Raw genomic sequence first — 12,629 nt, forward strand, 5'->3', positions numbered from 1 at the left:
ATACACCAGTATAAGATCACCCCTCATTCTCCTCAACTCCAGTTTGAAACGTCCTAACCTGCTCAACTTGTATTCACAAACTCAGTACTTCCTTGCAAATCTCCTCCTCTTTCCAGCTACTGGCACCTTCCCTATAGCAGGGTGACCAAAACTGAACATTCATTGGTGACCACATTATACTGTTGCCCCCAATTTTAGTCTCCCCTATTGTGGGGAACATATGTGCTCTAAACTATCCAAGGCATTCCCTTTCTCAACCTCAAGCAGATTGCAACCTGCTTTATCTTTCTTGACAGACACAACCTCCAACCTATAGATCTTGGCTTAGAGAAGTGTGTATGCATGTGGTAAACAAATAAATTATCCAAGGATTCCTTGTTCTCAAGCTGCCAGTCCGAACAGCAATAGGATAAGTTAAAGGAATACATACACAAAATGCTGGAAGAACTCAGCAGGTCAGGCAGCATCTATGACAGTGAATAAACAGTCGACATTTCGGGCCAAGACCCTTCTTCAGGACTGATAAAAAAAAGGTGGGGGAGAGGAGAAGGAATGATAGCTCAAGGGTGATAGGTGAAGCCAAGTGAAAAGTAAAGGGCTGGAGAAGAAAGAATCTGAAAGCTGAGGAAAGTGGACCATAGGAGAAAGGGAAGGAGGGGATCCGGCAGGAAGTTATTAGACAGGTGAGAAGTAGTAAAAAACCAGAATGGGAAATAGAAGAGTTGAGGGGGAGGGAATGATTTTATTTTAATGAGGAGAAATCGATATTCATGCCACCAGGTTAGACGCTACCCAGACAGAAGATAAGGCATTGCTCCCCTACCCTGAGGGTGGCCACATCTTGGCACAAGAGGAGACCATGGACTGACATGTCAGAACTGGAATAGGAATGGGAATTAAAACGTTTGACTGCTGGGAAGTTCCGCTTTTGGTGGATGGAGCACAAATGCTTGACGAAGCGGTCCTCCGTTTCACGGCGGGTTTAAACAATCAGTCTTACGACCTCAAAATCAGAGAGAGAATGGGGTCAGTCACAATCTGCACCTTTGCTTCAAACAAGAATGGACCGGGCCCTGATTTGATCCATCCCTTGTTTTCCCTCTTGAGAGTCTGCACTCAAGGCCCAACTGTCAATCAATCACTGCTGCACCTTCCGAAGAGATTATCTTACACTACGGAAGGGAAATAAAATTATACATAAACAAAATTCAAACAGGAAACCCTTTATTTTTTTTTAATATACCTTGCACTTGGCCCACACACACACGAAAATATGCTTTGTCCAGAGACAGCAACGTCATTCACAGAAAATTTCTTATGAATCACATCTCTGGTTATGTTCATATTTGGTTCTATAAGAATACTGCAAAGTACTCTGGATTTACACAATGATCATTGTTCATTACCACGAGAGATTCTATAGATGCTGGAAATCTAAAGCCACATACAACATGTTGGAGAAAGTCAGCAGGGTCTCGGCATGAAATGTTGACGGCTTATTCCCGCCATAGGTTCTGTCTGACCTGCTGAGTTCCTCCAGCATTTTGATCATTGTTCATGAGTAGGGCAGTGAGATCAGGAGCCTCAGTAGGTGTTGGTATGTTATTCCGGAAATGTGCTGTGGTGGAACATCAGCCTGAGAACCTAAGATCTGAAACAGGAACTGTTTCTCCTTCCACAGATACTACCTGAGCTGAGGAGCTATTGCAATATTTTGCTGCATCTCCATGAGACGGTGGTTGGGGTGGGGGGAGGGGAGGTGGTTAACTGGCTACTTTTAATTGCTTCCAGTTGAAGGGCAGTGGCAGAATCTGGTGGGGGGGGCATTGACAGAAATGCAGAGGAACAAAATGAAGTTAGCATAAATGGGTGCTTGACAACTCAACAGTACAACGTTAAGGGTCTGCAACATATAGGGGGAATAATAAGCTGCAGAGTAAACAAGTGAAGATCATTACCGCACGTTGGGTTCAAAACATTCTTGGGTTTTTGCTCAGTGCCTCCAAAGGAGAGTTGCAGGTGTCAGAACCAGACGGTTCCTCCAGTGACACAATGCATCTGTCAATTCAGCACTAGGGTGCCAACGGGCAGCAGACTTAACTCGGGACGAGCATCACCACAAGATCATTCAGACTTGCCCCTTGACATCCAGGAAGCCCACTGATCACCAGAATGAACCCGGCTCAGTGTAAGGGGTGTAACTCCGCAATAGTGTTGACAAAGAATTCCAAGGCACACAATTCCACATGGAAATCTGTTCTCAGATGGAAACTTCAAATGAAATCCACAGGCCTACTCTGTGAAGTTAGGAGAAGAACATGAGGGTGGTTCTAGAGTCATAGAACAACACAGCATAGAATCAGGCCCATTGACAGATCAAGTCCATACCTATTCTGCCTCATCACATTGACCCACAGGTGGACCGTAGCTTGGACACATGCTCCAACTGAACCCCCATCTACCACTTCTGCTGGCAGCTCGTTCCACACATGCACCACCCTCTAAGTGAAGAAGCTCCCCCTCAGGTTGCTCCTAAATATTTCACCTTTCACCCTTAATTTATGTTCTCTAGGTCTAGTCACGTGTTTCTTTAATCAGGTTGCAAAAGCTCAATATCTTTTTTCATGGACAAAATGTTATCATCAGGATGTCTAGCTCACCTTCTCCATTTAAAGTTCAGACTGTGTTTACTTGACCTTGCGACGTCAATCATGAATGTGCAAAATGCAGTCCCTTCAGTGGGTAAGCCAGCACCCACTCTGTGCACAGCAAGCTCCAAAAAAAAGGGAAAATAATCTTCTTCAGTGATGTTGAATAAAGGATGAATACTGACCAGGAATATACTCACCTCTTTGCAAGTGAATCGTAACGGAGGATCTTTTGATGATGGGACAGAACAGGTAGCATCATCGTTTTAGAATCACCCAAAAGATGCCCCTGCTGAATTAGAATGGCACGGTAGATTAGCAGTTAGCATAACGCTGTACAGTGCCAGGAATGGGAAGATGATGGTTCAATTCCCGCTGTGCTGCTGTCGGTAAGGAGTTTGTACATTCTCCCTGTGACCGCATGGGTTTACTCTGGGTGTTCCGGTTCCCTCCCACTTTCCAAAAGACGTATGGGTTAGGGGTGATAAATTGTGGCCACGCTACATCGGCACAGTGACACACACGGGCTACCTCCAGCACATCTCCAGGCTACGTAAACAATGCATTTCACTGTCTCTTTCGATATATATGTGACAAATAAAGCTAATCTTGTTCTCCAGTGCCGCATTGGAGACTCAGTCTAAACCTTTCTGCGCAACGCTCTGGAATGAGAAATTCAAATCACAATCTTCCGACTGAGATAGAAAGGCAGATACTTGTGTGTTTCAAGGGGATGAAATATTAAAATTTCATCCACAGAGTTCACACTAACAAAAATCTCTCAAATTTTGTGACATCAACACATCTGATTATACATTAAAATTAAATGTGGCAGAATATATATATATATACACAAATTCAACGAAATAAAAGTGAACAATATTGAAGAATAGCAGTAATTAATGGGGACAAGGTAGTCCAAAACAATGTTTTTCACTCAAAGTACTCTTGCTTTTCTATTAGAAACTAATCAATTAAAGCTTCAATCGATAGTCTTGTTATGGCCTTTCTTGCCTCAGAGATGCAATATTGGGGCTCTATGCCTTTGGGTTGCTCCAGTGCTGTCACTGTTGAAGAAGCAACTGGAAGAATTGGACCAACGCCTTTTGCTTCAGTGAGGGTTGATTCAGGTAGTGAATATATCAACTTGGCAGAAACTCACCTGGGTGTCATATTTATAACTAGAGAAATCTTTATAGAGACTGAGAAGTACTTTGGAAACATCTTCAAAATCAATGTTTAGAAATACTTGAATCAGAGTGTCTTGAATTTGATTAGCAACAGAGCAAAGCAAACACTGACAAAAGCATTGTAGCTGTCATTCACTGTGAGTAGAAGATCCTTGATAAATCCATCATTGCTAGGTCTAGAATCAAACTAGACGCAGCACTCAGCCAAGAGGAAAGAATCGCTTTTAGTCATCAAAGTCTGGGATGTCATCGTAGGAGTAACCTCGGTATCCCCTGGAGGCGTAATATGCGATACGAAGGTGGTAAAAGCCAGGAAGAAAAACCAGAATCCCGATGATCAGCACTGGCCAGGTCGTGTCACTGTACTGAAAGGGGATTAAAAAAAAAGGGAAGAAGTAATTTATCTTCATAGAAGTTTAGCACTTTGTTCAATAGAGCATCAACTTTGTGGTAACTGATGGGGTAGAGATTAATCTTTTATTGGTAGGATGTGTCTTTCAATCTAACCTCGATAGCAATGAGCTTTTGATGCGGCGGTGTTCGCTGAGCTTGGCGATTAGCTTGCAGACATTTCATTACCAGTCGGCATGACATCCTCAGTGCGCAGTTGTTGGTGCTTCTCTCTGGGAATGCTCATGTTTATTTAGCACCCCCCCCCCCCAGCTCGGTTCTGATTGGCTATCACTTCAGCTGACCTTTGAATTCTAATTGCACACCTTTCTTGGGGGTTCGTAGATGGTGTCTGTTTTGATATGCTTGTTTACAGAGTTTGCCATCTACAAAACTCTCAGAGCCAAAGAAATGCGAGCCAATCAGATTCAAAGGTCAACTGAAGGGGGTAGCCAATCAGGACCGAGGCAAGTGAACGGGGGCCTATATAAACGCAAGCACTCCCGGAGAGAAACACCAACAACTGCGCGCTGAGGATGTCACCCTGACGGGCGATGAAACGTCTGCAAGCTAATTACTAAGCTCGGCAAACACCGCAACATCAAACGTCTCAACCCGAGCTACCAATATTCACCACCATCCTTGGCAATGAACTTTCTACTTTGAGAGCAGATCGGAATTTGAATCAGAATCAGGTTTATTATCACTGACACAGGTCATGAAACGTGTTGCTTTGCGGCAGTAGTACAGTATAAGCTATAAAAATTACTGATACAATAATAAAACAACAAATAAATCGTGCAAAATGGGCAGTGTTCATGGACCGTTCAGAAATCTGATGGCAGAGGGGAAGAAGCTGTTTCTAAAATGTTGAGTGTATGCTTTCAGGCTCCTGTGTCTCCTCCCTGATGGTAGTAATGAGGAAAAGGCATGCTCCGGTTGGTAAACAAGGTAAAGTTCCTCCTCGCGCTATTAGGCACATTGGGTGGTGACTTTGCCATTTCTTTAGCGTTTGTCCGTTTTACGAGGCCGAGCTGCTAGCACAACACTCAACCCAGCAAACGTGGAAAGCGAGCAAGGAGCCGACTGGATTCGAACCCGGGACCCCTTGCTCTGAAGTCTGGTGCGGATGGCACTGCACCACCGGCACAGACTTGCTCTGGTTAGTGAAGATCCTTAATGAAGGATGCCGCCTTTCTGAAGACGCCCAGTTATTGAGCGGTAGACAAAACTCATGTGTTATGAGGGTACACTAGCTGAGGTTCAGACAGAACGAGGTGACGGAATTGGGGTCAGCAATCCCTCCTCCATCTCACCTGGTGGGAAGACGTCAAAGGCTTCCACTTGACTTACCGAACTGTCGATGTATCCGGTCAGCAGGAGAGCACCAATTGTAATCAGCAATGTGCCAATCAGAAAGAGAACAGCAGCCAGTGCAATTGCCTTGTATGGAACCTTTGGAGCATTCTTCTTAAACTGGGAAAAAAGTAAAGAAACAAACGCCCTCAGTCAGGTAACCAGTCAGTACCAGGACCACCTGGCTTCAACCTTAACACCAAATTGGACACAGCTAAGTTGCAGAGGTCTCCTCACAAACATTTGAACACCAATATTTAAACTGTATGAACTGTTCAGGCAATAGCCTGACACAATTTTTCTCACAGAATTAGACTTACGGACAACATCACAGCTTCTTCCATTATAGTCTTTGGGTTTGTCCTGTCGCACAGCAGGTCAAATCTGCTAGAGGGGTTAGCACCGTGATATATGTGCACCAGTCCGAGGAGTTCTGAATATTGACTCCAGACCCAGGTGAAACAAGGCAAGGAAACATCCACCCGATGACTACCAATCACCTTCCTCCAGTAGGTGAGGCAATTTGAAAAGCAGTTGGAAGAAACAATGAAAGAACTAAAGGCACATGATTGGAACGTCAAAATCCATCACCATGAGTGGCTTTGTGGTAGTAGCACAGACCACGACGGCTATCCTTCGGGCAGATGTGCAGTTTAAACTGCCACTGTAGTCGGCATAGACATCGCAGGCCAAAGGAGCTCTTCCTATGCTGTACAGTTTTATGGAGACACTGGAGATGCGGGCAACACACAAAACCCTGGCGGAACTCAGTGAGTCGGGCACCATTTATGAAGGGAATGGACAGTCGGTGTTTTGGAATACTGGACAGGGAATTTTGACCGTTCATTTCCCTCCATAGATGCTGCCTGACCTGCTGAGTTACCTTGGCGTTTTTCATGTTGCTGTACTGCTCTACGTTCACTGAAAACCAATGCCAGGCTTTTGCTTGACGACACTCCTGTGAAGCCTCCAAGAGCACTCTGCTACAAGCTCTATTTAAGTAATGGGGTGTATGGGGTGTCTAGGGAGGGGTAGCACCTCTGGTAAAGGAGTTTGTCATGTCCATTCCAAGGCAGCTCACCCACCTTTCTCCCCATTCAGACACTCAGCGCTTACCTGTGGCTCCAAGTAGCCGTTTGCACTCCCCGGTACACCATTTCAACCGGGGGGGGTGGAAAACGGCTAAACCAGGTCTTCGTACCCTGATGAGATAGGGACACGTCTGCCCAAGCATGCAAAGCCAGCTCTGGCCAACTGGGTGGCTGAGGTCTACAGTGAGACCCAACGGCCGGGAAGGCCATACTGCAACACTTTGCCAAGAGCGAAGGGTATGACAAGGCACAGAAGGCATGATGGTCATCCACTGCAACCAAGACCCCAGTTTGTGACGCTTGTTCATACCACTGGACCCAGGCTTCTGAGGTCAAGAAAGTGGAACTGCCCCAGTGCAACGCCTTTTCCATTTAAAAAAATCTCCCACACAGATTTTTGTCATCAGTGGACACGACGAACAACTATCATTTAAGTACTAATCTGTGTTGACTCCTCTCTCCAGCAGTCAAAGTTAAACTAATTGGAGTCGAGACTGATCCACAGACTCAACTTACTTTACATGAACCAGGTATCAAACCTAGGTGACTTCTGGTGTGGATAGTCAGGAAGGGCACTGATCAATGAATTCAGCACAGCAGAGAGCTTTCAATCGTCCTGCAACTATTCCCAATCTAGCTCCGGACAAGGAGCCCGAAAGGAACATAGCATTTGGGAATCCACCACTGTCAAGTACCAACCTGCAGGTCAATGTAGCCGTCATCGCTGTCGGCGAGCTTGGAGTATTTCACCTTGCTGCTGGAGACCCCAGCGGCGGCATTATTACGTGAAGGCATCATACCATAACTGGTCAACGGCTGGAGAAAGACGACAACAATGTTAGGCTGACAAGGGATCAGTGCTCATAATGCACAAGAATGTGCTGGAACCTCATCACTCCACAACACAACAACATACAAGGTGTGCTGCACTATGTAAACACAAAATAATCCGCAGATGCTGGGGTCAAAGCAACACTCACAACACGCTGGAGGAACTCAGCAGGTTGGGCAGTATCCGCGGAAAAGATCGGTCGACGTTTCGGGCTGGAACCTTTCGTCAGGACTGTAGGGGGAAGGGGCAGAGGCCCCATAAAGAAGATGGGGGGAGGGTGGGAAGGAGAAGGCTGGTAGGTTCCCTTCCCCTATCCCTATGTTACTCTGCCCCCTCCCCCAGCTGGCTATCACCTCCCTCACGGTTCCACCTCCTTCTACTACCCATTGTGTTTTCCCCTATTCTTTCTTCACCTTTCCTGCCTATCACCTCCCTGCCTCCCTTCCCTCACCCCTTTATCTTTCCCCTTACTGGTTTTTCACCTGGAACCTACCAGCCTTCTCCTTCCCACCCTCCCCCCACCTTCTTTATAGGGCCTCTGCCCCTTCCCCCTACAGTCCTGACGAAAGGTTCCAGCCCGAAACGTCGACCGATCTTTTCCACGGATGCTGCCTGACCCACTGAGTTCCTCCAGCGTGTTGTGAGTGGTGCTGCACTACGTTGGTTCTTCACACGAAATGGTGCCCAATGAACCAGCATTAAAACTGGGAAAGCCATGGAAGTCCTAAAAGGACAGGACCACTTCCAGAAAGTTCCTTCTCTCTGGAGCAAGAAGCATCACATTTCTCATTGGGCCTTGAACACTGTGTTTCTGTTGCCTGCTCATGTGGACCCTCAGTACCCTCACCTTTCACTTCACCAATTTGCCCCCCTCCACCCTCTCACTCCTCTCCTCCCTCCCCTCCACGCCACTCCCCCACTCAACTCTGCTCCTCCTCCCTCCACTCCACTCCCCTTACACCCCCCAACCGACACCAGCCCCCTCTTTCTCCTGCTCCTTCCCCTTCCACAACCTGCCGCCTTCAACCACATCATCTTCTTCTTTTGCGCCAATGGTGGCTTGCACCCATCAGGAAGGTGCATTACCACCTCCTACTGTAATGAAGTATGATGGGAGCCGTGATGGGGACCAGATCCTACCTCCCAAACCTGTTTTAATTTAAAGTTCACCAAGGTCCTACATGACTGAACCGTCCCTGCCTCGGGTGCTAGAATATCCTGCAAGCTGGACACCACAGATCTATCCAATAATTGCCTAAACAGCTTTCTATGTCCTAATGAGTATCTGTGGCACACCATGATCAGATGTTCCACCATCTCTGGGACCTTTCAAATTCACACCACCATTCCCATGCTTACCAACACGTGCCCAAGTGGAGTGCAAACCCGTACGTACAAACCTCAGTCTCGCCAACCACACATCTTCCCTCCTATTCCTTTCCTAAAGGCCCCTCCCTGAATTGATGGAAACAAATTGTAATACCACCTCCCTATCCCATAATTTTTGCCATTTCCAATCCCAGCCAACCTAATACAATATTTAGATCACAGACAAAGGAGCAGAAGCAGGCCATTCGGCCCATCGAGTCTGCTCCACAGCTCCCCCATGAACTAAACTATTCACCCATCTAGTTCCAATTTCCGGCTTTTTCCCCATATCCCTTGATACCCTGAATAATTAGATCAATCTCCTCCTTAAACACCCTCAATGATCGGGCCTCCACAGCTGTATGTGGCAACGAATTCCACAAATCCACGACCCTCCGGCTAAAAAAATTTCTCCTCATCTCTGTTTTAACTGGGTACCCTCTAATTCTAAGACTATGGCCTCTTGTCCTGGACTCACCCACCAAGGAAAACAACCTTTCCACATCTACTCTGTCCAACCCTTTCAACATTTGAAACGTTTCTATGAGATCCCCTCTCATTCTTCTATACTCTAATGAATACAATCCAAGAGCCGACAGACACTCCTCATATGTTAGCCCCTGCATTCCAGGAATCATCCTCATAAATCTTCTCTGAACTCTCTCCAACATCAGTACATCCTTTCTAAGATAGGGGGCCCAAAACTGCACACAGTATTCCAAATGAGGTCTCACTAATGCCCCATAGAGCCTCATCAACACCTCCTTACTCTTATACACTATTCCTCTTGAAATGAATGCCAACATAGCATTCGCTTTCCTTACCGCCAATCCAACTTGGTGGTTAATCTTTAGGGTATCCTGCACGAGGACCCCCAAGTCCCTTTGCACTTCCGATTTTTGAATTTTCTCCCCATCTAAATAATAATCTGCCCGATTATTTCTTCTTCCAAAATGTACAACCGTACATTTGTCAATGTTGTATCTCAATTTAGCTTCACACTTTCCCATATTAACTATAATATCTACCTCAGGCTTTGTAAATGCCTGTTTTGCAGTAACATCTGCCTTTCCATTACCCAATACACCTACATGTGCAAGGATCCAACAAAAGTGTATTCCTATTCCCACATTCTCCAGAACATATAGATAATACACTTCCATCAACAGACCAGGTCTCCTTGAACACTTCAATTCCAAACTCTGCAGTACCGAGGGAGAGTCTGAACAGATCTCGACTCTATTTGGCTTAACTTCTTCAACAAATTACAGGCTAATGATAACGGCCATAAATTCTGCTATAGACAGACAACCCATCTATCAGCCTTTTCCCACTTCAACATTAAACCAGGGGATATATATTCCCGAGCCCACGTGGTTACTAACTGGCTCTTTAGAACCACCTGTAAAGATGGAAATATACTGCGTCCGTAAATGACCAGACACCCTCTCACCACCACAGATAAGACCCCAGTGACGTTATCCTCCAGTGACGTTAAATCTATCCCCACATCTGGAAATTTCCAAGGTGGAACTCCTGGCCGGGCCACGGTTGGGATAATCTGCAAATACCCAAGACCATACTCCCCCATATATTCCCCAGCTATCCGCACGAAACATTTACCAACTCCGCTGGTATGTTCCCAACAATCCAGTAAAACAGAATACGACAAATGGGACCCCCCCCCACCCTACAAAGGATGCAAAGTTCAATTTTTCTCAACAGGTCAAAAGGCATCTTGCCACGTTCAACCCCCGATGCAGCTTTTGGTGTGGTCCGGAATGCTCCACCACAGAGTCTAAGGGCACTAGCCTGTAGGACATCCAACCTACATATTAAAAAAAATGAACGAGATGCCTCTCTATAAATCACACAACCATAACCCAGACAAGAGCGTATTAAAGCCCCACAGCAATACAGCGCATAAAGTTAATGACCTGCTCACATTTATCCTTCAAAAACTGTATATGACTTCCCCAGGTCGGTCTCGCACCCAGCCATTGCCCCAAATACAGTATTATAAACACAGGAACTCACCCAGACATCAGACCCATTCTTTCACCACAGTCGCTTCCCGTCCGCACTCCAGAAACGTCCGATGCAGCACAGCAGCCAAACACTTTGGTTCCACCTCGCTGTCTCGGTGAAATGCCCGGAGACGATTTTTGTTCCGAGTTAACCTGGGAACCCCACACAGCGATTAACTTTTCCTTTCGATATTGCTTTGGAAAAGAACAAATGTAATTCCCCCACCGTCAGTAGTACTGAGTGCACATTGCAGAGCTCCTAGGCTCTGTTTTATTCTTCTTCATTTTAAATCTTCACAAGCCAGTCAAGCCGATAAATTTTAGAAACGCAAACAACAGGAATTCTGCATATGCTGGAAATTCAAGCAACACACATAAAAGTTGCTGATGAACGCAGCAGGCCAGGCAGCATCTCTAGGAAGAGGTGCAGTCGACGTTTCAGGCCGAGATTAAAGTCTCAGACTGCACCTCTTCCTAGAGATGCTGCTTGGCCTGCTGTGTTCACCAGCAACTTTTATGTGTGTTGTCCGATAAATTTTAGGTCTACTTCCAAAATTCTCCCTCCATCTTAAGAAATATTTCACTTAGATGGTCACAATTCCCCGCAAACCTTATCCAAGGGTAACAAAACTACCTCAGCTTTGACAATGAAACAAGAGTTGCAGATGTTAGAGATCTGAAATAATACAGGAGACTCCCACCAAGTCCGTCTGCATCTGGGGAAAGAGAAACAGAGTAAATGCTTTGGGTCAAAAAATCCTTTGCCAGACCTTACAAATGTTTCCAATGGTTTTCTCTTTCTATTTCAGGCTATTTCTGAAGAAGCCTTCAATCAAAGTATTCACTCTGTTTCCTTTTCTACAGATGCTGTGTGAAGCATCTGCCCGATGAAGGGTCTCTGTGTGAAATGTCGACTGTTCGCTGTATTTCTCTTCAAAGATGATGCCTGACCTATAAGACAAAGGAGCAGAATTAGGCCGTTCAGGTCATCGAGTCTGCTCCACCAATACAATATGGAATTGTTATTTCTTTCAACCCCATTCTCCTGCCCTCTACCCATAACCTTCGAAGCCCTTACTATTCAAGAACCTATCAATCTGGTTTAAATATAACTTGGGCTCCACAGCTGTCTGTGGCAATGAATTCCACATTCCTACTGAGTTCCTCCAGCTCTTTGTGGGGGTAGGCCAAGAATTGGGTTCCCCTTTGTTCGCATCTTCCTCCCACTAGTCTTCATCTTCAATTAATCTTCCTCAGTAATTTCTGCCATCTCAGTGACAGTCCATCACCAGACACATCTTCCTCCCTGACTGTCTGGGCAATATTCCAAATGAATCATTCCCACCATGGTTCATTTTTTGATTTCCATCAGCACTCACTCCTATTCTCACTGCACCTCCCCATTGCAGCTTTTGGAAGTGTGCTCCCTGAAATCACTTCCTCCCTCCAAGGACTCAAACCTCCCAGGTAAAACAGCAATTTAACCCTTGCCTTTCCTCATGGGCATTATTTTTCAAAGACCAATTTTCTTTTTCTAACTTTAGTTCTTGGAACTGATTCACCAGTATCTTCTGATTGACCTCTCACGTACCCTGTGACGGGTTAAAGATCCAGCAGAAATGGAAAACACTTTGGAGTCCGGTATTACTATTAACTAATGGTATTTATTAGTAACTACGCAATGCAGATATATCAAACAGGTTAGCAATGATTTTATATATATAAGT

The 12,629-nt window shown here is 45.6% G+C and overlaps 1 protein-coding gene across 3 annotated transcripts; it reads right to left on the reverse strand.

The window, feature by feature from the left end:
- Positions 1-1,207: 1,207 nt before the first annotated feature.
- tmem230a (transmembrane protein 230a) lies at positions 1,208-10,974 on the reverse strand. Of its 3 annotated transcripts, none has more exons than XM_072266582.1 (4): positions 10,913-10,974; positions 7,375-7,491; positions 5,582-5,704; positions 1,208-4,203 (listed from the first exon to the last, which is right to left on the reverse strand). In XM_072266582.1, the coding sequence occupies exons 2-4, from the start codon at positions 7,471-7,473 to the stop codon at positions 4,063-4,065; spliced, it is 363 nt and encodes a 120-aa protein (XP_072122683.1). In that variant the 5' UTR covers positions 7,474-7,491; positions 10,913-10,974; the 3' UTR covers positions 1,208-4,062. The 3 variants fall into 3 exon arrangements, with proteins under 3 accessions (XP_072122683.1, XP_072122684.1, XP_072122685.1); XM_072266583.1 differs by lacking the exon at positions 10,913-10,974 and adding an exon at positions 10,821-10,908; XM_072266584.1 differs by lacking the exon at positions 10,913-10,974 and adding an exon at positions 10,813-10,866.
- Between the last annotated feature and the right edge of the window lie 1,655 nt (positions 10,975-12,629).

This window comes from Mobula birostris, chromosome 8 (genome assembly GCF_030028105.1).
Source record: "Mobula birostris isolate sMobBir1 chromosome 8, sMobBir1.hap1, whole genome shotgun sequence".
NCBI lineage: Eukaryota > Metazoa > Chordata > Chondrichthyes > Myliobatiformes > Myliobatidae > Mobula > Mobula birostris.